The 24,419-nt window shown below is 32.0% G+C and overlaps 1 protein-coding gene across 1 annotated transcript; it reads right to left on the bottom strand.

Moving 5' to 3' along the window:
- Positions 1-9,100: 9,100 nt before the first annotated feature.
- Positions 9,101-11,253, bottom strand: LOC135193664 (uncharacterized). Its single transcript, XM_064217200.1, has 2 exons — positions 11,079-11,253; positions 9,101-9,289 (listed from the first exon to the last, which is right to left on the bottom strand). Exons 1-2 carry the CDS (start codon positions 11,241-11,243, stop codon positions 9,101-9,103), a joined length of 354 nt encoding a protein of 117 aa, XP_064073270.1. The 5' UTR covers positions 11,244-11,253.
- Positions 11,254-24,419: the final 13,166 nt, after the last annotated feature.

Raw genomic sequence — 24,419 nt, 5'->3', positions numbered from 1 at the left:
TTGAATAAAAATTCATAGAATATCTTAATTTAATAATTCCATAAAAAATATCGCGTCGTTCCGTGAAATGCATTTTTCATTGGATACTTCTAAAAACGCGTTATTCAAAATGGCGGTGAATGTTCTCTTTCTTGATTTTCATTTTAATTAAAAATGGAGTATTAGGATTCCAACGCTGTCTTTTTGGTCTACGCGGACGTTATAGGTAGTAATGTAACTATTAGTTGTGGAAGGTGTTTTCATTCATTCATTTCATTTCAGGCATACCCGCCTGCAAATTATAACTTTTATTTCTATATGCAAATATTTATGAGGCACATTTATTTAAACGGAAACATGGGTAAAAAGAAATAAAACCGTTCAAGTTCGAGTCGTATTCTTGTGGGGAGGGTTTCGTAGCATCGGGATTAAAAATAAGAAAAGAAACGTTATCGTAGTCCTCAAATAGGACTATTGCCATTGAAAAACTGTTAAGAATAAAATTAAAACGTTATTATCCTGAACTACAGAAAAAGGAAGTAAGTCACTCTCGATGCTAAAGCGGAAAAAAAATACATTTAATGTAACGTATTTTCCTCAGTTCCATATGTTTTTGATTAGCATTTTCAGAATAATAGGCTGTAAACAGACATACACGAGAATAATCCTATACGAGTTTAATTTTATCATTGCGTGTACGAAACCCTAACAATAAATGTTTTCTTTAATAATGTCATCTTCAATGAAGGGTAACCAAATGTGATATGAATAGGGAACGACCCCCTATTGTCTACAGCAGTGATTCACTATTTCATTTATAGATAACATATTAATTTTATTTATATACAAGATACTTTATTATTTAGCCAAAGATTATTATCAATATTGGATTATACAAATTATATTACTAATACTTTTGAACTCTATAATAATTAATCGAAAGAAGAAATTCTAAAAACTATAATAATATTAATTATAACATAATTCTCATAACAATGCTGTTATATTTTGCAGTGCAACCGTTTTGTTACGAGGAAGTCATGTTTTGAAATTATACAAAATACTTTGAAATTATACAAACTTTCATTCATTCATTCAAAATAATGTTAATAATATAAAATATATAATAATTCCAGAATAGCTGTGCTTCTTTTCTTGTCTACACTTTTCTTTTCTCTTAGTTCTGCGATCTACTATCGGATTTGTCGCCTATCATGTCTCAGGAATATTTTTGATAGCTATGGCGAAGATATTAAACTAAATTTTGAGTATTCGCAGCTTAGACCTCTATAAATCTCAAAGCTGTAAGCATTCGTTAGGATAAACGATCTCAACCGTGAAAATGTGTTCGTCGTGTCTTAGTAAAAGGAGTTTTAAAAATCTTTATTTGCACATGAAAACACTATATCTTGAAAATTCTAGGAAATCCGGTTCTATGTAAAACATTAGATTCGTGTTCGACGTTTTGTTCCTTAATAATTGTGTCTTTATCTCTTCTTTTTTGTATCGACTAAAGTAATTTACAATTATTGGCTCTCTCAGCGTACAGAGTAGTTTCTCTCCGTACCGAAACGTAATGAATTTTTAAGCTCGATTAAGTCGTAAGTACATTACGGTCAATTTCTACTTCAATAAATTGATTCGACAGATATAATATAAAATTAAATAAAAAGTCAATTCGGAATTCGAATATACAATTTCATATTTATTTAATTTATAAATTCTCAACGAAAGTATAAAATAATAATAATTTTTAATTCCTAATTTTCGTATATTCTTAGTTACGGCACTTCGTGCGAAAACTCGTCAGCTTGATTTGGATAAAGCGATGTTTAAAATATGTACTTGGTATGTTCGTCAAATATGTACTAATCAGATAAATTAAATATGACAGTTTATTAAAACAGTTGTATGCTTGTACTGTATAGACGCTTTGATAAAAGTTTTAAGAAAAAAATAAATAAAAAAGAATATAGGGGCAATGTTGGAAATATAATAAAAATCATAACGGCTATACTTATGTTATATCATTCGATGTTAAAGCGACAAGGCTTTACGTAGTTTAAATGACGTCATAAAACACCAGTCCATTGGGAGTAAGGCTAAACATTCAGTGGATAGATTGGACAGAGAGCGTTTTTTCGCAATATACTCTTAAAAAATACTACAGTACTTTAAAAATATTAAAAAAAAAAACCAAATCTTTACGCTACAAGCCTAAATCAAGTTTGTTAGACGCATAAAAGTTCATTTAGCGTGAATTAAATTTTATTGCAGATAATTGTATCCACAGACGTATTAATATCTTTTTATAATAATTATAATACTAATAAACTGCTAGTTATAGGTAATCGTACAGCAAATGTACTATCTTTGTTGTACGATTGTAGCTCGTATCTTATAAACTTATTTTTTTCATATCACTATATACATAAATATATTTTATATCAACTGGTCAACAAAATAAGTCACGATATTTTAATGATTTATTATCTATTATCCAATAGAGAATAAACCTCAAGATGTTTGTGGAAAATCCATGAGTTTTAGCGCGAACATTTTATAACGGCCATATAACTTTATCATTTTCACTTGGACGTGGTTATTTAGGATTTTTTATCTATATAACTTATCCTTTAGGAAATTAAATTATATATTATGTTATGTACATATATTTATCGACATAGCAAATCACACGATATTTTTGGTAAAAAATTGAGACTATATTTAACATTTCATGTATGATTGTTATAGTTTTATGTAACGCTATATGCTAAACCAAGCCAAGCCTAGCCGAGCCGAGCCAAGCCAAGCCAAGCCAAGCCAAGCCAAGCCAAGCCAAGCCAAGCCAAGCCAAGCCAAGCCAAGCCAAGCCAAGCCAAGCCAAGCCAAGCCAAGCCAAGCCAAGCCAAGCCAAGCCAAGCCAAGCCAAGCCAAGCCAAGCCAAGCCAAGCCAAGCCAAGCCAAGCCAAGCCTTAGAATTGAATAGCCGACCCAGTCTTTTCCGAACGTTACTCATTAACAATTATGCAAAAGGGATTGTCGCCCATGGCAACCGATAACAGAAAAGAAAAGACGGGGTCGATATAGCAACGAGGCGGTAAAAGATAACGGAGTGAAAAAAATATAAACGATTAATAATAAAAAATATATATAACATAGTTGTTGTTATTGCCTTTCGTTTCACTCAGAAGTGGGATATGAAACGTAATCGCCCTAACGAGTTTGTTGGCAATAAAATCCGTCCGCCTGGGTGGCATAGGCAAGAACGAAATGATTCTAGTGAAGATGAAGAATCACCGCCACCGCTCGCTAGAAAACTACTGAAATATTTACTAGAAAACGAAGTTGATAGGGCGATACGGGAACTCAATCAAGATTTCTTATCACTCAGTCATTTCGAAGGTCATCGTGCAGCGTCTCTTATTCCAGAATTTGATCCCGAAGGAGAAGATTGTACATTAACGGCTTGGATAAAAAAAATTGACCAGTCAGGAGATATTCACGGTTGGAGTGACAAAGTAAACGAGATAAACTTCGTGGTCAAGCCAGTAAGTGGTATAATCGTCTTGATGAATTATACCTACCTGGGACGAATGAAAGCGTATGTTGTTAGAGCTTTTCCCAAACAACGTGACTTCAGTGCATTATTTGATGAAATGATTACTAGGAAGAAACTGCCGAATGAAACAATGACTAAATATTATCAAGATTCAATCGCAATGTGCTTTCGTTGTAATTTATCTGACACCGCTAGCGTTTTATGCATAATAAGAGGCGGCTTAACATCTTCATTGTAATCTAACGCACGTGCATTTCAATGCCAGCGTCCGGATGAATTGTACGAGGGTTTCCTTTGTGCTCTCGCGATTACCGTTCACCTATATTCGAAGCAAAGGACAAGCCGAATAAGGATGCTAAGCAGTTGCCAAACCTGGACAAGAAGATAAACTCTGAATTTGATCCCTGTCCGCGTTGGAAGAAGACTTCGACACATCTTACGAAATTGCTCATTACCTGATCAACGGTTTTGTTTTAAGTGTGGTTTACAAGGTCATATCGCTGCCCTACCTCTTTAACTACCCAAAATAAACCATATGTCGATTCGAACAGTAACATTAAAGAAATCAAACTAGTGCAAAATTATAACGAGATTTACAAAAAGGTTGTGAGAGTAAACGGATTTTTTTGAAATCATATATGGATAAGGGAAACCAAGTGAATGATATAAACATTCAAATTGTTAATATACTGACGCTTAACGTTACACCATCAAGTATTTTTCTAAATTTTTCTAGAGACCTACTAAGAAGTCGCGGTGTCATAGAATTTACCTGAAAATCGATAGCAGTAAAGTAAAATGTAACGCACATATAACACAGATTGACAGGCGATTGAAGATGGCCAGAAATTTAGGGTGGTGACAACAAACAAATAATCCTTACCACCTGGTACCTCTATCATCAAAGTTCGGGTTCCAGGCAATTCCCAAGGAAATAATGTCTGCACAACAACGCGTCATTTTGAGCTGCAAGAAGTGTCCTACTCAGTACCAGCAACATTGCTTCGAGGCGATGAGGATTACTTGAAGATTATTAACACTGGTATTAAGAACGAAAATTGAGAAGCAGGCGAGTTTCTAGAAAGAGCAGATAGCTGTGTTGAATCTGCCAATTAGCCAAGCCGGGTAAGAACAGCCAAGCCATTACTATCTAAATTGCGTAATGTTTTGCCCAACCATAAGCCAAACTATTTAAGGACTAAAGTTTTAAATTCATATGGTTCTACATTTCCGTCTGCCTCCATCTTCCTCACGAATGACATAGATAATAATAGTATATAGTGGGTAGCTATAGTTGAAATCAGTATGGGGAAATCATCAAATAATCTTGAGTTGAAATATGCCTATAATAACTAGAGAGTTATTATAGTAAGGAAAAATAACGGTGATAGTCGGCTATGTGTTCATTATCGTGCTCTTAACGCTATTACTATAAAAGAAATATATATTTTGCCAAATATTGACGATCAGATTTCAAAGTTAGCCGGTAAAATATATTTTACGAGCCTTGATATGACTCTTAAGTTATCATCAACTGTTAATTGAAGACACTCATAAGACTGCTTTTATTACACCACAGTGTTGTTATGAATATCTGCGTGTGCCGTTTGGTTTAGCGAATGCACCTTCAGTCTTAAGCGAACGATCAATAAAATAGTTAATTCGATACGCTGTACACAAATGTCACAATCTTTATAAAGTGACGTTTCAGCAAATAAGATTCTTACCTTCTTAGATGATTAGTTAGTAATCACTAACTTCTACAAATTTTACTTCCGGTATAAAAATGTAAGCATCTGTAGTGCAAAATTTAATTTCAAAATTTAAAATTAAATATAAATACTGTTTTTTTTGCAAAACTAAGTGACTAAGGCCATGAAATTTCACATGACGGTTTGCAACCAGCAAAGCCAAAGTTAAAGGCAGTTTCAAAATTTCCTGAACCTAGGAATATACATGAAGTACGTCGGTTTATACGTCTTTGTAGTTACTTCCGAAAATTTATATATAAATTTGCAGTTATAGCTCACCTTTAGCGGAATTAACTAAGAAAAATGTGCCGTGGGCATGGAGTGGTAAGCAAGTAAGTTAAAGAAACATTTGTGCTCCAAGCCAGTTTTAGCTTTGTATGATCCAAATTTAAATATAGAAATACATACCGATGCATGCAAACTAGGAGTAGCAGGTATATTGTTACAACACTAGTTCGATAGTACCTTGCGTTCCGTTATGTATATTAGCCGAGTGGCGTCTAAGGAAGAAGCTATGTATCATAGTTATGAGCTTGAAACACAAGCCGTTGTTGAATCCTTGTGTAAGTTTCGGGTATATACTGTGGGCAAACATGTAAAGGTGGTCGCAGACTGTACCACTGTCCGTGCCACTCTTACAAAACGCGACATGATTCCCCGCATCGCAAGATGGTGGTTGTAAATATGATATTAGCTTAGAATATTGACCCGGCGAACGCATGAAACATGTAGACGCGTTTAGTAGGAATCCAATTGACGCTGTAAATATTAATCGCTTAGAAGTTACTAATTGGTTTTATACTGTTCAATATCAGGATGATAAATTGAAAAATATTATCGATCAACTGAAAACCGGATCAGCAGGACCCGATATTGTTAATAATTATGTGCTGTTAGACGATATGTTATATCGGAAGGCGTTCACTGGTAATAGACTCGTAGTGCCTGGAGAAGCTAGGTGGAAAATTGTACAAATGCATCATGATGATATAGGACAGGTAGGGTTTAAGGGGGTTACAAAAACTTTACTGGGCTGGTGTCTGCAGATTCACTCTGACCCTATCGTAGTGTAGCTTCTGTATCTGACAGTGCAAGCAGCTATGGTGACCAACTAGAGACAGAAGATCAAGATTGATTTACTAGAAAGCTAATCAACATTGTGTGCCCCATTGCGGGAGCAATTGTTACAGGATGGCCGATTGTAACGCTATATGCTAAACCAAGCCAAGCCTAGCCGAGCCGAGCCAAGCCAAGCCAAGCCAAGCCAAGCCAAGCCAAGCCAAGCCAAGCCAAGCCAAGCCAAGCCAAGCCAAGCCAAGCCAAGCCAAGCCAAGCCAAGCCTTAGAATTGAATAGCCGACCCAGTCTTTTCCGAACGTTACTCATTAACAATTATGCAAAAGGGATTGTCGCCCATGGCAACCGATAACAGGAAAGAAAAGACGGGGTCGATATAGCAACGAGGCGGTAAAAGATAACGGAGTGAAAAAAATATAAACGATTAATAATAAAAAATATATATAACATAGTTGTTGTTATTGCCTTTCGTTTCATTTATTTAAGAAATAATGTATTTTTTTATTATATACGTTGGCGGATGAGCAAATGGGTCACTTGTAAGTGGTCACCATCCTCCATAGACTATGGCGCTGTAAGAAATATTTAACATTTCTTTCATCGTCATAGCGCCACCAACCTTGGGACCTGCGATGTTATCTCCCTTGTGCCTGTAGTTATCTTTTTTTTAATAATTATGTCAAATTATAAATAATATGAATTTGCGTACGGATATTTTCTTTATTAACTTTAAAAAAATATCCAAAGGAGAAAAAAAGGCCTTAAGGCCTAATATTAAAAAATATATATTATTATTATATACATATATATAAATAATTTAAATAAATATTATTTGCGTTACTTATATTTCATAAATAGCTTACCGTACATCTTTAAGTTGAAATTAGTTTAATAAAAATCCCTTAAAACATTTTGTATTTTGCTGACTCATTGCAGTCACAGTGCCCATTCTGAAGGGAGTATACATAACGGCACAGGATATACATATTATAGTGCTCAAGTGTTTGTCCGCAAATCCACACGACTGGAAATAATTCAGGCGCAAAGCCAAAATAATAATAATAACCCAAGATCGTGATCTGTGGCTTAATAAGCTACTAGAACAACAAGGCAGACGATTATAAACATATAATATATTTAGTAATATTTCTAATATCAATGTATACAACTTATCTCTGAAACATAAATCCATTTGAAAGACTTAAGTTCAAATGTTTTTCTTATAATTTTTTCTTAAAAATAAATAAATTAGGTTGATCATCAAAATTTTCTTAATGAAGCTTCCGTAAATAAAAGGACGTTTCATCTACCTTTAATTAAAATCCTTTGATATCGAGCAGTATCAACAAAGTTACATTTAAAGATTTTAAATTAAAACCATAAATATTTTATTCCAAAAAACATTTCAAAACATATTTATAAATGAAATAAAATTACAATATTAATTACAAAAGGGGTATAAAATGTTACATGATTTTTTTATAAGTATCTTGTTTGATTTAAAGAATGTAAATAGCTGTTGACTATAATGGCAAAGTATATAAAAGTGGCTGAAACAACAATACAATAAGTTAATAATATCAATGCAACAATTTATACATATGTTGTCGTTCAGTTTGATGAAACAAACTCAGAATACCAATATTATCTCTAACAACAACAAATATGCTCACCATTTATTGTTATAAGAATTTATTAATGTTAAATATTTTATTAATTCAACACAAGATTTCGATAATACGAGTATTTCTATTTTCTATAAATATTCGTAGCACAAACTAAAACATTTCTAGTAGGTCGTTTCCTATTTTATTTTTTTTAAATAAATATTGGATTTTTTTTTTTTACTTTCATTTAAATAGTTTCCGGTAGTTTTTTTATATTTATACAATTTGTATTTGTATAGTTCCTTCGAAAAGGTCTTTTGATTTGATAATAGGCGACAAAGATGTTTGTAATCAAATTGTTAAATGATAAGTTTAGCGTGCTTACATAGCTTACGAGTTTAAGCAAGGCAGATATATGTAGAAATATTAAAAACCCAAATACATGAAACTAATGTACTTCAATTCTATTTTTTGTATAAATTGGAAAAATACACAATTACTTTCGTTTTATTTATTAGTCTCACAATATTGTCAAATAAATATTATATTATTTAGATATGACAGGCACAAGGGACATAACATCTTAGTTCCCATGGTTGGTAGCGCATTGGCGATGTAAGGTATAGTTAATATTTCTTACAGCGCCAATGTCTATGAACAGGGGTGACCTCCGTCCGTCCTACAAAAAAAATATTTCATATATTATTAACATATTTTGCTTTTATTATGTAATTAGCGGTTTCTGTAATCGAAATCGAAACTTTTTAAACATCATTTTTAAAAAGGATGTCACGGGGTGAACCTATACTATTACCGATTGCTACGCCTCAACAGATACCAAGTAATATTTTTAAATACGGAAAAAAAATCTGCGGTAATAGTTTTCTATCCAATAAATTATACAAATCTAATAAATTACGCACAGCAAATATAGCAACTTGTTGTTAATTTAGCTTTTAAGTGACTGTTTTCACCGCTTACATTTCTTATATAAAAGAACAGACCACTGATCATTCCAAAGTTATAACTAAGATTTTCGATTCGGTGAATTGGATTATTCACGCATACTTAGCTGGCAAGGTAAAGGCATTACTTATGTTATAGGATGTACACTTAAGTTCTTACTCAAAAGTATTTATAATAAAAATAGAAACCTTCGTATAGAATTCCTATAAACATAGTAACGACAGCAGTAATGAATCGCTTCTTCACAAAGCAGACCACAACCTCCGCGCTGAACAGCAGAAAGTACATCGTCAGCAATGATATGTGGGACACGAACCACAGTGAACACAGGAATATGTTGCCCTTTGTCTGAAAAATCACTACTATTTACAATATTGTCATAGTAAAAATAAATAATATAAAATTAAATAGTAAGTATTAAACAGACTGTAAATACCGAGGTGAGCCCTCTCAATGAACATATTCCATATTAGTTCTCAAATTCGATTTGATACACATGTGATAGATATTCATATAGGCTTTCTCGTGATGTTTTTCCACATCGTCGAGCACGAGTTGAATTATAAACACAAAGAGAAACAACGTATCGGGTTATCTTTGAAAATTCACATGTTCAACTACTCGATCATGTAAACACACATACAATTTAATAAATAATTTATATGAATATTTCATAATATCATTCGCTTTTTTTCGCTATTAAATAATTATCATCTGTGATAGATACAGTTTAGTATCACCGCAGAAAAAATAACCCGACAGACGTTGACAGCCGACCAACTCTGCCAACTTTCCTTGGGAAAATATTTGGTTGTTGTTTTCACGTCCCCAAAACGAACACAATACCTGTATTTGAGGCATTAAATGCTTGCATGTATGAATGGTAAAAAAATCTATCAGTTAACTCTGCAGAAATATTTATTTCTGTAGTGACAACCCTTACAAGATCCATATTTTGAGATGATATTCTATTCCATTGGAACCACATAAACTAGAAAAACAAACATTACATATTGCGTATTTAATTATTTATTTTTTGCATCTAGTTATAAAATTATTTAAGAGATTAATTTCCGATATACATATATGGGTCCAGGTGCTGATTTACCCGACAGGTCGCCCATTTGCTCGTCAACTAAGTTAAATTAAAGTATTCTAACCGATTTTGTCTAACAATTTACATTTTAATTAAGACTAACTCCAGAGAGAAACGTTTTTCCGAGAATAATAGATAACAAAATACTTGATTCAATATAATTTATTTTATTTTTATTTGCTAGAAACAACCTTTAAATATTTCTATTAATAAATTATTGGAAAACATTTAATGAGATCGTTTTTTTATAATAACAATTAATAATATGAAATAATTTTAAATATAATATAAAATAAAGATTATTATTACTTATAAGCTAATCGTTTGTTGTATTTACTTATTCATCTAAAATAGATCACCACGGCCTAAATCTCAATCGCTTAATCCTCAATACTAGAACAATTATGCACACTGAAAACGGAACTAAACCGTAATGGAAGGATTTCCGACCTCGAATACTGCTGTGTCCAGGGATTGAGTAATGCACTATTGTCTATAACATATCTTGATGTAAATAAATACTTAAATATACATATAGTTCGATCTAAGACTCATAAATAGTAAATTATTAATTGGATAAGTATATTGATATAAAATTGGATGGAGACAGGGTCGGATTAACCCTGTCGCCCTAGCCAATTCATTTCTCAGACTCATGTAACCCTTTTCTAACTTCCTAAAATATATTTTTTATGACAACGTAATTTTATTCATAATGAGGGTTTTTTACTATCTGCCATCACTTTAGGATTAAAGTTGAATAAACATTTGGATTTTACAATTTCCCAATTTTGGATTGCCACGTGACCCCTAGTCAATGCGGGCCCCCTAGGCAGTTGCCTATACTGCCTAATAGATAATCTAATCCTATATAGCAGATAGGTAATACAAGAATCATTTAATGTATTGAGCAATGTTATTTAAAATATTTTTATAACTTACTTCATCAACGGTTTCGATAGGTTATTAATTTGACGTCTCGGGACAGTGGGACGACAACGACCTCATTAGCAGTTTAGGGTTAAATGTTGTACTTAATACCTTAACCGCCTGCCAAAGCAACAACAGTGTGATGATTATCTGGTAAGTAGATAAGCACGCAGCTACAAGTCCGAATATCAAATTGGCAGCGACGATCGGATTGTTGTTGTATTGTGTCTTCATACACGATATGATAAGGAGACCTGTGATCGCAGTAAACAGCATTACCAGAGATATAACCTGTGGAATTTATAGTTCGAACTTCATTATCTGTAATATGTTTTTAATATGAGGTATTTATAGTAGACTAGCAAATGGGATATCTAATGGTAACTGATCACCACCTACGCGGACACCGTAAAAATTAACCTTTACTTATTAATGCACCACCACGGAACTAAGAAAATATATTTATTTAAAACAATTATATTTACCAAAGATGTTATTCCCACAAATATTATCCCTTCCTTGAGGCTGTGTCCGAACACGGACTCCACTTCGCAACATTTGCATTTTGAAAATCTTTTCAAACACATAAAAATAAAAGTAATTTTCTATACCATATAGTTTTTATTTATAAATTATTAACTTATTTATATTGTATATATCTATTAATCTGCAGCAATTTATAACTGTATTTTGTATACTGTCAAAAACTAATTTGACAAAAATTATAGTAATTTTTAAGCTAAGAGGTTTTATGTAAATAATAAAATTTTAGTATCTAATTATTTACTGAATATAAAGTCGATTTTCAGAAAACATTGACGTCTTGGCAGAATGTTTTGCGCTCAACAAACGTAGAAACTACGTAGTAAACAAAAAAAAAACAGTTACCTCTGTTTTATTTATGCTATTGCTTCCAAATAAAAATTTAAACTTAACTTAACGAGATAATGAAAAACAAAATTTAAACCCGAAATGAGAGTCACATAACTGCTTCATATAAATATTGCCAACCTACACAATTCATATTTGTAAAAAATGCAAAACGGCATACATAAAATACAAAAAAATTTGCATAGCTTCTCACTTTGCATATTAAAATCAAAGAACAGCCAAATTTTTAACATATAAATCGGTTTATTACTGCGGAATATTATCAAATAAAAAATCTAACAAATCGTCTACATTTCCCACTGGTGTGTTTAAAATATTAGATATTAAAATCTTCAGGGAAAAACGTTTGAATCAATACATCAATCTGTAAAAAAATAGTATTCTATTTAAAGTTGTGATTGCATATTGATTAAATATTATATATTTTTTAATAAATAAAAAAAATAAAATATTAATAACATTTTTATTGGGTTTTTCTAACAGTCGGTAAAACATTGATAAACATGATATTGAATCTTTATTAAAAGGTAAAATTAAATTGTGTGTAATAGAAAAACTGTTTCATACAGGAAATATGTATTGATACATGATTAAACAAACATGACTGCAGAGCTCCTACGTTTGTTGGGGATCCAAGAGCGGAGAAAAGGCAACACAATACCCTGATAATGCTAGTACCCCTTATACTCGTTGCTCTCAGAGAGGGAAGTACGTATTTTTTACGGCGTATACAAAGGCAAAACCATGTACCTAGGTAGGTACATGGTTTTGCCTTTGTATACGCCGTGTAGGTCACGGCTTAAGTAATATCACGCATTCCATATAACCCAACATCAACTAGCAAGCAAAGTTTCTACTTAAAGTTATGAATTTACTTAGGGGCATTCCATGAGGTCTCATAACTTAACACCCAAGTCACGTTTGTCATTTCGTACTGATGTAGGCAGAAATTTTACTATAAATTTCCCTAGTAGTAAAACCAGTCATCATATCCGAGTTTATAACATTTCATAAAAGCCGAGATGGCCTGAATGGGAATTCAAAGTCAAGAATCGAATTTTCATGTGATAAATTTGTATTTTTAGCTGTCGTGCTTGGCGGTGAAGAAAAACAGCGTAAGGAACGTGTAACTTATGGCGTGAAAACCTGAATCGATATGTATATATCTATATCTATATATCTAATATGAGTGGGTGAAATAAGCTGCAGCCCTTGTCTTCAAAAGTAAAGTAGGCTTTAGACCTATAGATAGCAGGCTATAACTTTACTTTTTTAAAACGATACAAATTAATTTGGTTTTAGTAGTAATCAATAATTAACAAATTAAAATATAATCTACATACATATACTCGTATATTATTTTTTTCTATGTGCGTCAATATGCAAGACTACTGAAAGAATCGGTATGAGACTATGACCAATCAATGTGGAATCGTAAATAAATTATTATAGGCTATTATTATGACGACCTCCGTGGTCGAGTAGTGTGTACACCGGTTTTCATGGGTACGCCACTCCGAGGTCCCAGGTTCGATTTCCGGCCGAGTCGATGTAGAAAATGTTCATTAGTTTTCTATGTTGTCTTGGGTCTGGATGTTTGTGGTACCGTCATTACTTCTGAATTTCCATAACACAAGTGCTTGAGCTACTTACATTGGGATCAGAGTAATGTATGTGATGTTGTCCAATATTTATTTATTTATTTATTTCAGCAATTAAAATTTATGAATTTGTTAGTAATTCTCTCAAACTGATTTAATCTTATTTTTTGAACCAATTTTGATTGAATTTAGCGTGTAACGATGGGACCGACATATAGGCTGCCTATAAAGGCCCCTTAAAAATACTAGAATAAAAATAATAAAAAAAATTATAGGCTATTAATTTTTGAACTCCTTCGTTCATTCTCTTTTTTCCAAGTTTTTCAATGCCCAGCCAAGCGTGCGGGTAAATCTTTTGATCTTCTGTTATTTATGTTCTGTAATATATTTTTTTTATAGAATTGTCCTGGTCGCTTTTGATATTGTAGTTTAATTGTAATTTACTTTTCATTATTATGTATTGTTTACTTTTGGAAAGTGCACTAGTGAATGTATTGTCTTTGTATTTTGTTTAAAAGTGTTGCTGTGTGATGTTTGTTCCCTTAACAAAAGTAAATAAAAAATGAATAATTATAAGTTGTGTTCAAATTCGACCTTGACTTTAACCTCATCGCACTCAACGAAATTCACCGTGGAATGCACTCAGATAAATATTTAAATTTCTCAAAAAAAAAATGAACAGAAGACGTTTCTAAAATAATTTTAAATATGTATTAACATTTAACCACTGATTTTATATTAATAAAATAATAATGTTGTGTGATGTTTGTTATTTTTAATTAAAGCTCTATTTTTGAAGATAGAACTATATACATGAATACAACTGTTAAAGCGTACAACATGCCAGCGCATTTAACAATCATAGCCTTGGCAAATCCGTGTTTAAACGGAAAAACAAAACAGACAGCTGCATGAAGTCCATACCGGCAAGCTTTGTTTCGAATATTCAGTGGTCTAAGTCCAACCCGACTCATAAATACCGACCGCGTTTATCGTGTGGGATAAACAAAGCCGTAAAGAGCCAATGTTCAAAATGTTACGGCTTTCATTTTACGTATTTCTTAACACACTCACTGTATATAGTTTTACAAATATTGACTATATTTGTTATGTTTTAATATTGGCTTTGTGTTTGCTGAGTTTCATTTTCGAAATCGGTGGTAAACTATTTACAATCAATAAGCAAGTGTAACGCTCCTATATTTACTAAAGATTTTGTCTATGACTTGATTTGTGCAAGCCCGTTTGATTAGGTACCACCCAATCATCACTTATTTTACCACAAAAAACTGTGTTCCTGTTTAAACAATCAGTGAACCTGTGAAAGTGAATCAAAATTTCAGGCACAAGAGACAAAACATCTTAGTTGGCGCTAAGGAATAGTTAATTATATTTCATAGCGATTTCTGCGGGCGAATTCTGTGGGTGATCATTCACCACCAGCTCACCATGAAATCTAAATTTAAAAAAAAAAACGAACCAATACATTTACTAAGTCCAACATTGTTTAATAGTTAACATTTATTTTTGTGTAAATGTCGCTCGTATTACCAACACGTTAAATTAGCCTTTTAAGCGAAGTGAAGAAGAAGTAATGCGACTTAGTTTCGACACTGTTGATAAACAACCTAATTTTAATGTTAGAATTACAATATTTATTTTTGTTAATATCTCAGAAGCGGAGCATTTTAGGTTGGAGGTTATACCGAGAAGACCAATTTGAGTTCGAGAGTTGGGCTTTTTTAACCAATTAAAAAAAAAGGCCAAATTAATTCTAAAGCAAGTGACCCTATTCTAGAAACGGAAGATGAATTGGCTGAGTGTCATTCAGACAGCTTGTTGAACAGCGCCGTTTAGTGAAGTGGCTAGGCGTTTCATTAGTTGGCTAATTAAACCAGTTGCCTGCAACATAAATAAACCTTTATTAACAGAAACCTCCAAACCTTGTTTCAGTATAAATAAATAAATAGTTATGTATATTAAAACAAAGGTATCTGTTTATTTGATAATTAATTCAGATATATAAATCAAATATGTTCCTAAATGACCATTTAAACAATAAACGAAATTTAACAGTAATAATATGAAGTAGCGATTGAAACATAATATTTGCATCAATAAATTTTAATCACTCCCCTACAGACGCAAAATAATTAAGTAAATTTTACTGAAAAATGTTGAAAACAACCTAAAACAAATATTGTTCTCACTTTTTATATACATTGGTTGGAATCGCCTAATTTTGTAGACCTAAGAATTGTATATCTTGTCTTTGTTTTATATTATTATTGTTACGGAACGACTTTTTGACAACGTTATTATTTAGAGCGAATTTACTCAATTTTGGTATTTTGTGATCATTACAATAATTGTAATTTATATTGTTACACAATGTACAATGTTGTTTAAATATGAGCACTCGCTAAACGCATGTTTAGAGTTATATATCTTACATATTAATAAGTATGAAACAAATACATTTTAATAAAGATATATATTTTTAATTAAAAAAATAATATATCTTTATTGGCTTACACGCCTCCAGATAACGAAGCTCCGATATTTTTATCAATTATCATCACATTTCAGCTAATTTACGTTATTTATTTTACCATAATGAATTATATACCTAAACCTTCCACATAAATCACTCCGTCCATTTGTGAAAATCTTAAGTAAATATAGTCGTTTTTAAGTTTATCACGTTCAAACAGACAGACAGACACAGCTGATATTATACAATATAAATAACATAAAATTACAATAATATCAATCTCATTAAGAAACACATGTATATATGTAAATAATATATTGTAATTAAGGTGTTTGGGGAATCTAGTAAGGTTCAATCAAGCAAACAAGATACCTTGCAATATATGGGCGAAGGCGGCCTGTCGCCCGACAACCTAGTGTCAATTTGTATAACAAAGCGTACCTACTAATTCTCGGAAAACGTGTCAAAGCCATCTTGCATATTCAAACAGAATCTTACCAGTATCTATTGTCCGTTTTTAATTAACATCTACTAAATATGAGGTATTAAATGACAATTATAACTATTTATTAAATCGCAATGGTATGCGTATATAAAATGTTTTTGGAAAGATAATAAATTTTTAACGCAGGAAAAATTAAAAAAGAAATATTTCCCTCAAATTAAAAATAATTATGCATTGATATATCAAAATCAAAATAAATTAACTGATCCATAGAATAATTATATAGAATCTGAATTAATGTTTATATAAAAATATTGCACTTTTCGTTGTATCTAAGATTTTGTTATTTTACATTTTTAAACTTACTTCTAGATTTTAGTTACTATGAATCTACTGATAAAATGTAAAAGAAAAATTGGTAACTCAATAAGGTATGAGAATTCAATTCTTATAACATACCTAAAGTATGTACTAAAAAGTACACTAAATACATTATATTGACATTCAAATTCCTAATTTAAAGAACATAAAAATACCTTTGCCCTCTTGAACAGAACACACGTAATATGACACATCAACATAAATTGCAAAGATCATAAAAGTACGAGTAATTATTCTGGAAGTATTATAAAATCCTTTTGTTATGTGTAGTTCAATTTCAAACAAACTATTTCAGCTTAGCTGGTACATATAACAACTAAGTTCGTTATGATTTGCTTATAAAGTTAACAAAAGTCAATAACTTACCTGAAATTCAAAGTTATATGCAATTATATAGAGTCAGGATATAGTATAATTATTGTTAAAGTTCCGGTAAGGTTGCCTTACAAAAGCGATATTTCACCGACACAACTCCCTCGAGGGCTTTGTTCGTAATCCCGTGACTGAATAGTAGTCACTGTACGAATAATCGTAAATCACTAGCTTACTTACTTTTCAAAAGTATTTAAGTAATTCTGAACAAATATATTTTTATAAGATACAACGCTCACAATTAAAATAAATATATATATTTTATTTAATTATGCAATTCCGTTCGATTGAGTATTATTTTATGCGACTGCATATTTTTATTTCAGGCAGCATCACAATATATGTACATAATTATTACTTCAACCAACTATAACTACAAGTGAACTTCACAATTAAATCAGTATAAAAATAACATTGGTATGAAGTTGATAAAGTTCATTTGAAATTCAAACTCAAACTACTAACATGCATACGAAGCAGAATTTAAAAATTCATTTGACACGAAGCGCCATAAAAATATGATTAAAAAAGTTATTGCTGTACCATACTCCGGCAACTGGTTAAAATAAAACTATATGAGACCGATATCTCTTGCATATTTTACGGACTCCGCTATTTAAATTCACTGCAGGCGCATCTGACCCGAAAACAAACAGAAAAATATTGTTATACATCGCTTAGTTTGATCTGAACATCAAGAAATATATTGATCGCAAGCGATTTTATATTCTATAGTCTTGATTACTGAGTCCAGTTTTTTTTGGTCACGTGTCGTTTGTAGCCTTCTCAAACCCCTCTTCGCATGAGAGGATGTAAAGGACTACGTTGTACCAACTGCGGTTTACCGCCAACATGCTATCCATTTAGAATTCAGTTGAGCGGTCTACAAGTGTACTCAAAAATATATACTTTGCCAAATCGTCGAAAAGGCATTGCGGTAAAAAAAATACTCTACCGAAAATAATTTAGATGATAAACATTATACAAAAGCATAAATTTGTAATTATGATGTTTTAGGTGCTATTCTCGACAAAGACTAGCTTACTACGTAGAAAATATTACTGTGCACATGTGCAAATTTATAAATACAGATGTTCGAAGCATTCCTTCGCACCCATTATCTGATGGGGCTGCAATACGATACGACAGGGGAAACTTCAGATGCTGAACCAAGAGCTTTTACGTGCTGTAATAGCAGTGTCATAACTGCCAATTTCTAAATGTCGTGCTAGGAATTATAAATTTCGAATATCTTAGCCGAAAACCCAAAAAAATATATATTAATCAAACTCGAAGTTTGAATTCAGGACCTCGGAATTTTCTATCCTATAACTGGCTAGCCAGTCGACCAACGAAGCATCGAATAAGTAATATGGCTAATAAGTAAGTAACAGACCTACAGTTTCCGAGTTGAAAATAACTTCAACTGTAAAATATAATTCATATACGTTTGATAAACACGTCGTAATAGTTTTTACTTAATTGATTGCTTAACTACATTTGATGTCTTTATGAAATAGAATCACATAAATAGGCGAACTAAAGGCAGACTCATGATTTATTGCCAAAAAAAGTGTAATCTCACTGAATTGTGCAGTTTTTGCAAACATGCATTTTTAACAAGCAATTTGTCAAATATGAGTAACATTTATTTAGGATTTTTTTCAATAGACACTAACTCTTTATAGTAAGTTTTGTTTATGGAACTGATAAACATTTTACCCTTTTAGATAACCTGTGAAAACGGCTAATCCGGTATACACGCTGTTCATAATATTAAGTATTACTAGTGATTAAATGATTGAGCCGAGATGGCCCAGTGGTTAGAACGCGTGCATCTTAACCGATGATTTCGGGTTCAAACCCAGGCAGGCACCACTGAATTTTCATGTGCTTAATTTGTGTGTATAATTCATCTCGTGCTCGGCGGTGAAGGAAAACATCGTGAGGAAACCTGCATGTGTCTAATTTCAACGAAATTCTGCCACATGTGTATTCCACCAACCCGCATTGGAGCAGCGTGGTGGAATATGCTCCATACCTTCTCCTCAACGGGAGAGGAGGCCTTAGCCCAGCAGTGGGAAATTTACAGGCTGATTATGTTATGTTATGTTTATGTTAGTGATTAAAATTATGGAATACCATATTTCAAACAAATTTCGGCGTCTCAAGATAACCAGACTTCAATTCTGTATTTTTGAGGATATATAGGTATGTATGTATGTACGTTTTTGCAGAATATCCAATTTCTCCCGTCTCGAATATCTTGAATGACTCTAAAATAATTGCCTCCGACTCGTTTTAGTATAATGTTCCTTTGAGTAGGTTGTCATTAATATCTATTCAGCATTTTTTTTATATTAAGTCTAATAAAATGTAGATAGATTGTTTCCTCTAAAGAGTTCTAGGAAGACCCATCAAATATATCGGAAACCATTTTTTTTTTTTTATATGACGTCATTTATCACGACAGCGTTAAAATAAAAGTACCCATCCTCTCCACAAACTTTTGCGTGTCCATTTTTGTTTATAAGTATTAAGGTAAAACTATTAAATTAATATATAAATAAACAATACACGTTTGCCTCTAAATTTTACTAATTAGGTTATATATTTGAAAGATAGCTAGTATCCGAAATAAGCAATAATGTAATTCCAGCTAGCTCAAATATCACAAAGCACTATGATCAGTAATTTGCGTTCGAATCGAAGCTAAATATTTGCTGTAGATATCATATGCCCATCCATCAAAATAGATGAAATTTGTTTCGCATCACCGTAAACATTTCAAAGTGGTTTGATATTAAAATGATGTACTGATTGCTACAGTTTAAACGGAAATTGTAATATTACAAATGCAAGTGAGACCAGGATATTTATTTTATTTTCATCTCAAAACTCTTGTCTTCTTGGAAGGGCTTTGAGCCCCTCTTGTTTTAAGGAATTGCCATGCTTTTAGCTGTGGCCGATGTTGATTATTTACCATCAGTTGGGCCATTTAACCGTTCCTGTCTTTTTTTACGCTGGAAAAAACAATCTTACGCGTTTCCCCTACGTAATGGGGGGGTGTATGTGGGATGTCGCCGGTGCTGAGAACGCCTGATGCGCCCCAGCTTATCAGAATACCCCCTAAAAACCAACGATACCCACACTGACTCTTCAGAGGGACATCACGGGATCGCTTGCTTTGGCCTTCAAGCTAGAAGAGTTCCCGGCGTACAGAGAACCCCCAAACTCCTGGCGGCGCTTACAGCTAGCGGAGACGGAACGCATAGCGTCGACGCCTTCGCTCCTGATCGTCCCTGGCTACCTAAATCATAAAAAAAAACTTATATAAATATGTAAATAATCTTTTATTAAATAATTTTAAGATAAACCGCTTAAATACCATATTGCATTACAAAATTGAATTTTAAGAGATATCGTGACTGTATAATGAATGATTAATTTGAAAATATTTTGAACGAATAAATGTAATAAATCCAAAACTGAATGATTTTATACGTGTTTACTTATAACAGCTTAAACTTAAGCTATAAGTAACCTAAGCTATATTAATTAATATAATTTAATACTTTTAATTGATAGGTACTGGCCACGATTTGAACTTATTTTTAAAAAATCCATATTATTTGTAATACTGAACACGTGTATTTATTAAAACAATAATTGAAATGAATGATCATACAAAATGTTAAAATTTACTTTCCGAAAAATTGTAAAAACTAAATGGAATAATTGTACTGCATTTTAGTGGTTCGGTTCATGAATTCATGAATACCAATAGGCCGAAAACTGAATGTATTTAAATTAATTTTTGGACTTTGTAGATTAAAATATATTAAAACATTCATACATACGAGTATATAAATACAGGTAAACGTCCAGGTCTGAGCATAGTTTAACATACCGCTCGCCTAAAAATTTCCCTTCAATTTTATATACTTACCTTCATAATTGTTCGCGTTGCTACGAGTTTCTTTTAAAATATATTTAAAACCAAAATATTTCTATTGATTTGCATCTCACAATCACAATTGATGCTATAATTAGACGATATGAGTTCCATTTCCGATATGTGATCGGCATTCAGCAGGCTTACTGAACATTCATATATCCATGCATATTAAATGAAACCAAAATATATTGCCGAATATATCACCAATAAAAAGTGAAAAAGGATTTCGAGGAGAACGCAAGTATGAAAGGACAATATAATAAAATCTAATGATTCATCCTTACTAATATTATAATTACAATAGTGAGTTTCTCTATATTTTTGTTATGTTTCACGTCTTAACTCCTTAACCTATCGTTATTAAATTTTGCATATCCGTTGTGGTAACAGAAAAGGGCATAGGGTACCTACTATCCTGGCGAAACCCCTCGAGAAAAACTAGTATTCAATAAAGAGGAAAAACAAACAACGATCTTTAGTTCCATTTAAGCTGTTTCAATATTCAACATGATACACAATCTTGAGATTAAAAAAATAAAATTCCATAATAAAATGAATAGAAAATATACATGCTATCACAATTTACTGTAAATTACCTTTTAAAGCATCATTGAACAGGTTACAATCGTAGTTTACTGATTGCACCGCATTATTGAGCTCCAATCAATATAACAGAAATTGTTTCCACATCATTTTGCAAACATTATTTGCTTCGCTTGAAAACTTCAACCGAATTTGTTTGCTGTTCGTATATTGAAGTTGATATGGTAATAATTTAACGAAAACTTTAATGCGTTAAGAGTTAGTAAAGTGCTAGTAGTTATGTATTTTCGTTTACTTTTGTATAAGCATATAAGTTGTGCTAATCAGTTTCGGCCACTATGAGTATACTCAAGCAATACTAGTCAAATGTTTAAGACTTATCAAGTGCTAAAGTCTGTACACAAGCTCACTCACTCTTACAATCCAATGGGTCGGGGAATCCAACATAACCAAATATTTTAAGCTCAGGACCAACTGCAGGTAGGTAACCAATTTTGACCATAAGCATTTGATATGACTTCGGCACGTAGAATCAAAGTTAAAGAATAGAATCTAAAAAATATGATAAACACGTAACATCAGCATACAACACATCAAACACACGTCACATATATATTGTATATGTATTAAGAATAACAGAGGCCCAAAAATCACCCCGAAATCCAAAAGATTCTTTTCTCCTTTACAAAGATTTGAGAAATGTGAAAGCATAATCATTTATATGAATACTAGCAAACTACTCCCTGCTACTGGCTTCGCACGTTTTCGCTTAGTTTATCATTACAGCCAGCTTCCGACCGTTTCGTAAATATTTTTTGATTGCAGGTAATTTGGATATCTGAATATAAAGTCTTCATTCAAATTATATAGTATACAAGACAATTTTAACCTATAATAAAGGCCCAACATATTTATATGAATAAAGGTTATAAGGAATTAGAGAAAATGGCTTCGCAAATATACTATAGTTTTTTTATCAATTTGTAAAAGATAAAAAAGGTTATTATGTACCTAAGAGGTACATACTATCGATTTTACTGGATTGTTTTGATGTATCCCCTAAGGTTTAGCCAGTGTTACTCTTCTGAGCGTCTCAAACAGTATTTTGGATAAAACACCGTCATCATTCAGACATTTTATGCAAAATATTTACAAATTACACATAAGAACTTTACACTTTTTTATCGCTATTTCTATTAGTGTAAACTTTATCAAAATTTGTTAGGTGGCTTAAAAGAAGTAGGCGGAGATACAGACAAAAACAGAAAATGACTTTGTTTGATCGCGATCCCAAAATTCCACTCCTCGTGGGGGTTCCGAAATATCATGCCCTTTCTAAAAGAACCACCATACTCTATGTACCCTATATAGGACCCTATCCTATACTTGATCTAAGACAGCCTTAATTGTAGTGATTTAATGACAACGTTGATAAAGGGCTTAAATGTTCCGACTCGGAAAAGTTTTACAATGTTTTACAAATACACACTACCTTTATGCTTATTTGTTATAAAATCTCATAGACATTTTAAAATTTATTACTATAAATGTTGTTTAAATAAACATACAAGACATATTTATTAGAGCGCTGGCGTCCAGCCTAGAAATATTTCTTGTGTTCATCGCAGATCAGACAACTTTAGATATCGATTCCTCAGACATAATTGCTATTATATATATTATATTATTATTATAGCCGTCTTATCTATTTACGATTTATTAATTCAGAAGTGCCCTGGACCATGACGATCTCATAAACGAAGGCTACGCACAGCGATTCCCTGCGGGTCATCGTCGATTCAACTGTTACAGCGAAAGGGTTCATACTACTTTTTGGACTAGATGCAGCTATATGTTATGCCTGCGTCTATTGTGTCCAAATCGAGCACAATAATGACTAATAATATTATAAAATATATGCTCAGCTTAAAAAAGATATTTAGATAGACTTTAAAATATATAAACGTCTTTAACTTTAAAAAATATATATAGCTAAATGTCCAGCCTAAATTGGTTAAAATCTAACTTTTGTTATTTACCCCTATCCGGCAACCATGTTTCTGTGAGATTTGTGATTTCAAAACTGTAAATCCATATCAAATCAAATAAAAGTACACAAACTTGCGTTTACAAAAAGTCTTTAAAAGTAAACTGTCATTCTTGTATTATGCTGTGGATAAAAGCAAACGGAAATACTTTAGTTACGATAAAGTATACTTAGTTCCTCTTTGCATAATTAAAAGCGATGTATTTTTAGCAAAGCGAACTCAAAACGAAGTTATCAGTTCTTAGCTTTTCCAGTTTTAAAGTTTCAAACGAAATCAATTTGGACGGCACGGTAAGTTTTCAAGTGCCTAACTTCCATCAACTCGGAGATGAAAACTGAGTTTAAAGATCCTGTATAAATACACAAGTTAAATAACGTTTTTACCCTGCTCCTTGATATCACGAGATAATTAATCGGAGGTCATATATTCGAAAGAAGCAGTAAATCTAATCAGCTTTTAATAAATATAATTATTAAAATTCAATAACTAAAACTAAAAAGCACGTAAAAAAATCATAATATACGAAATTAAATACTAATAAAAATAATTGTTTTGTTTAATAATTTGTATTAAATATAGCCATATAAAATAATATTCATTATTAGAAAGACTCAAAATACAATAAATTCACATCATAAAACTTACAATGAGTCCAGTAACAATATTTGTGAAGTATTATAAGGAAATATTAAGTATATTTATTCGAAGTAATATAGATT

This window comes from Vanessa tameamea, chromosome 15 (assembly GCF_037043105.1).
Source record: "Vanessa tameamea isolate UH-Manoa-2023 chromosome 15, ilVanTame1 primary haplotype, whole genome shotgun sequence".
Classification (NCBI taxonomy): Eukaryota; Metazoa; Arthropoda; class Insecta; order Lepidoptera; family Nymphalidae; genus Vanessa; species Vanessa tameamea.
Note: the sequence above shows the minus strand (reverse complement) of the source record. Positions and strands in the feature narration are given on the sequence as shown.

Bases quoted from the DNA above. Each gene is read 5' to 3' on its own strand.
- LOC135193664 (XM_064217200.1), bottom strand. From the start codon at position 11,243: ATGCTGTTTACTGCGATCACAGGTCTCCTTATCATATCGTGTATGAAG. The intron at 9,290-11,078 runs GTATTAAGTACA...GTGATTTTTCAG, and splicing joins TGCTTTGGCAGGCGGTTAAG to ACAAAGGGCAACATATTCCT.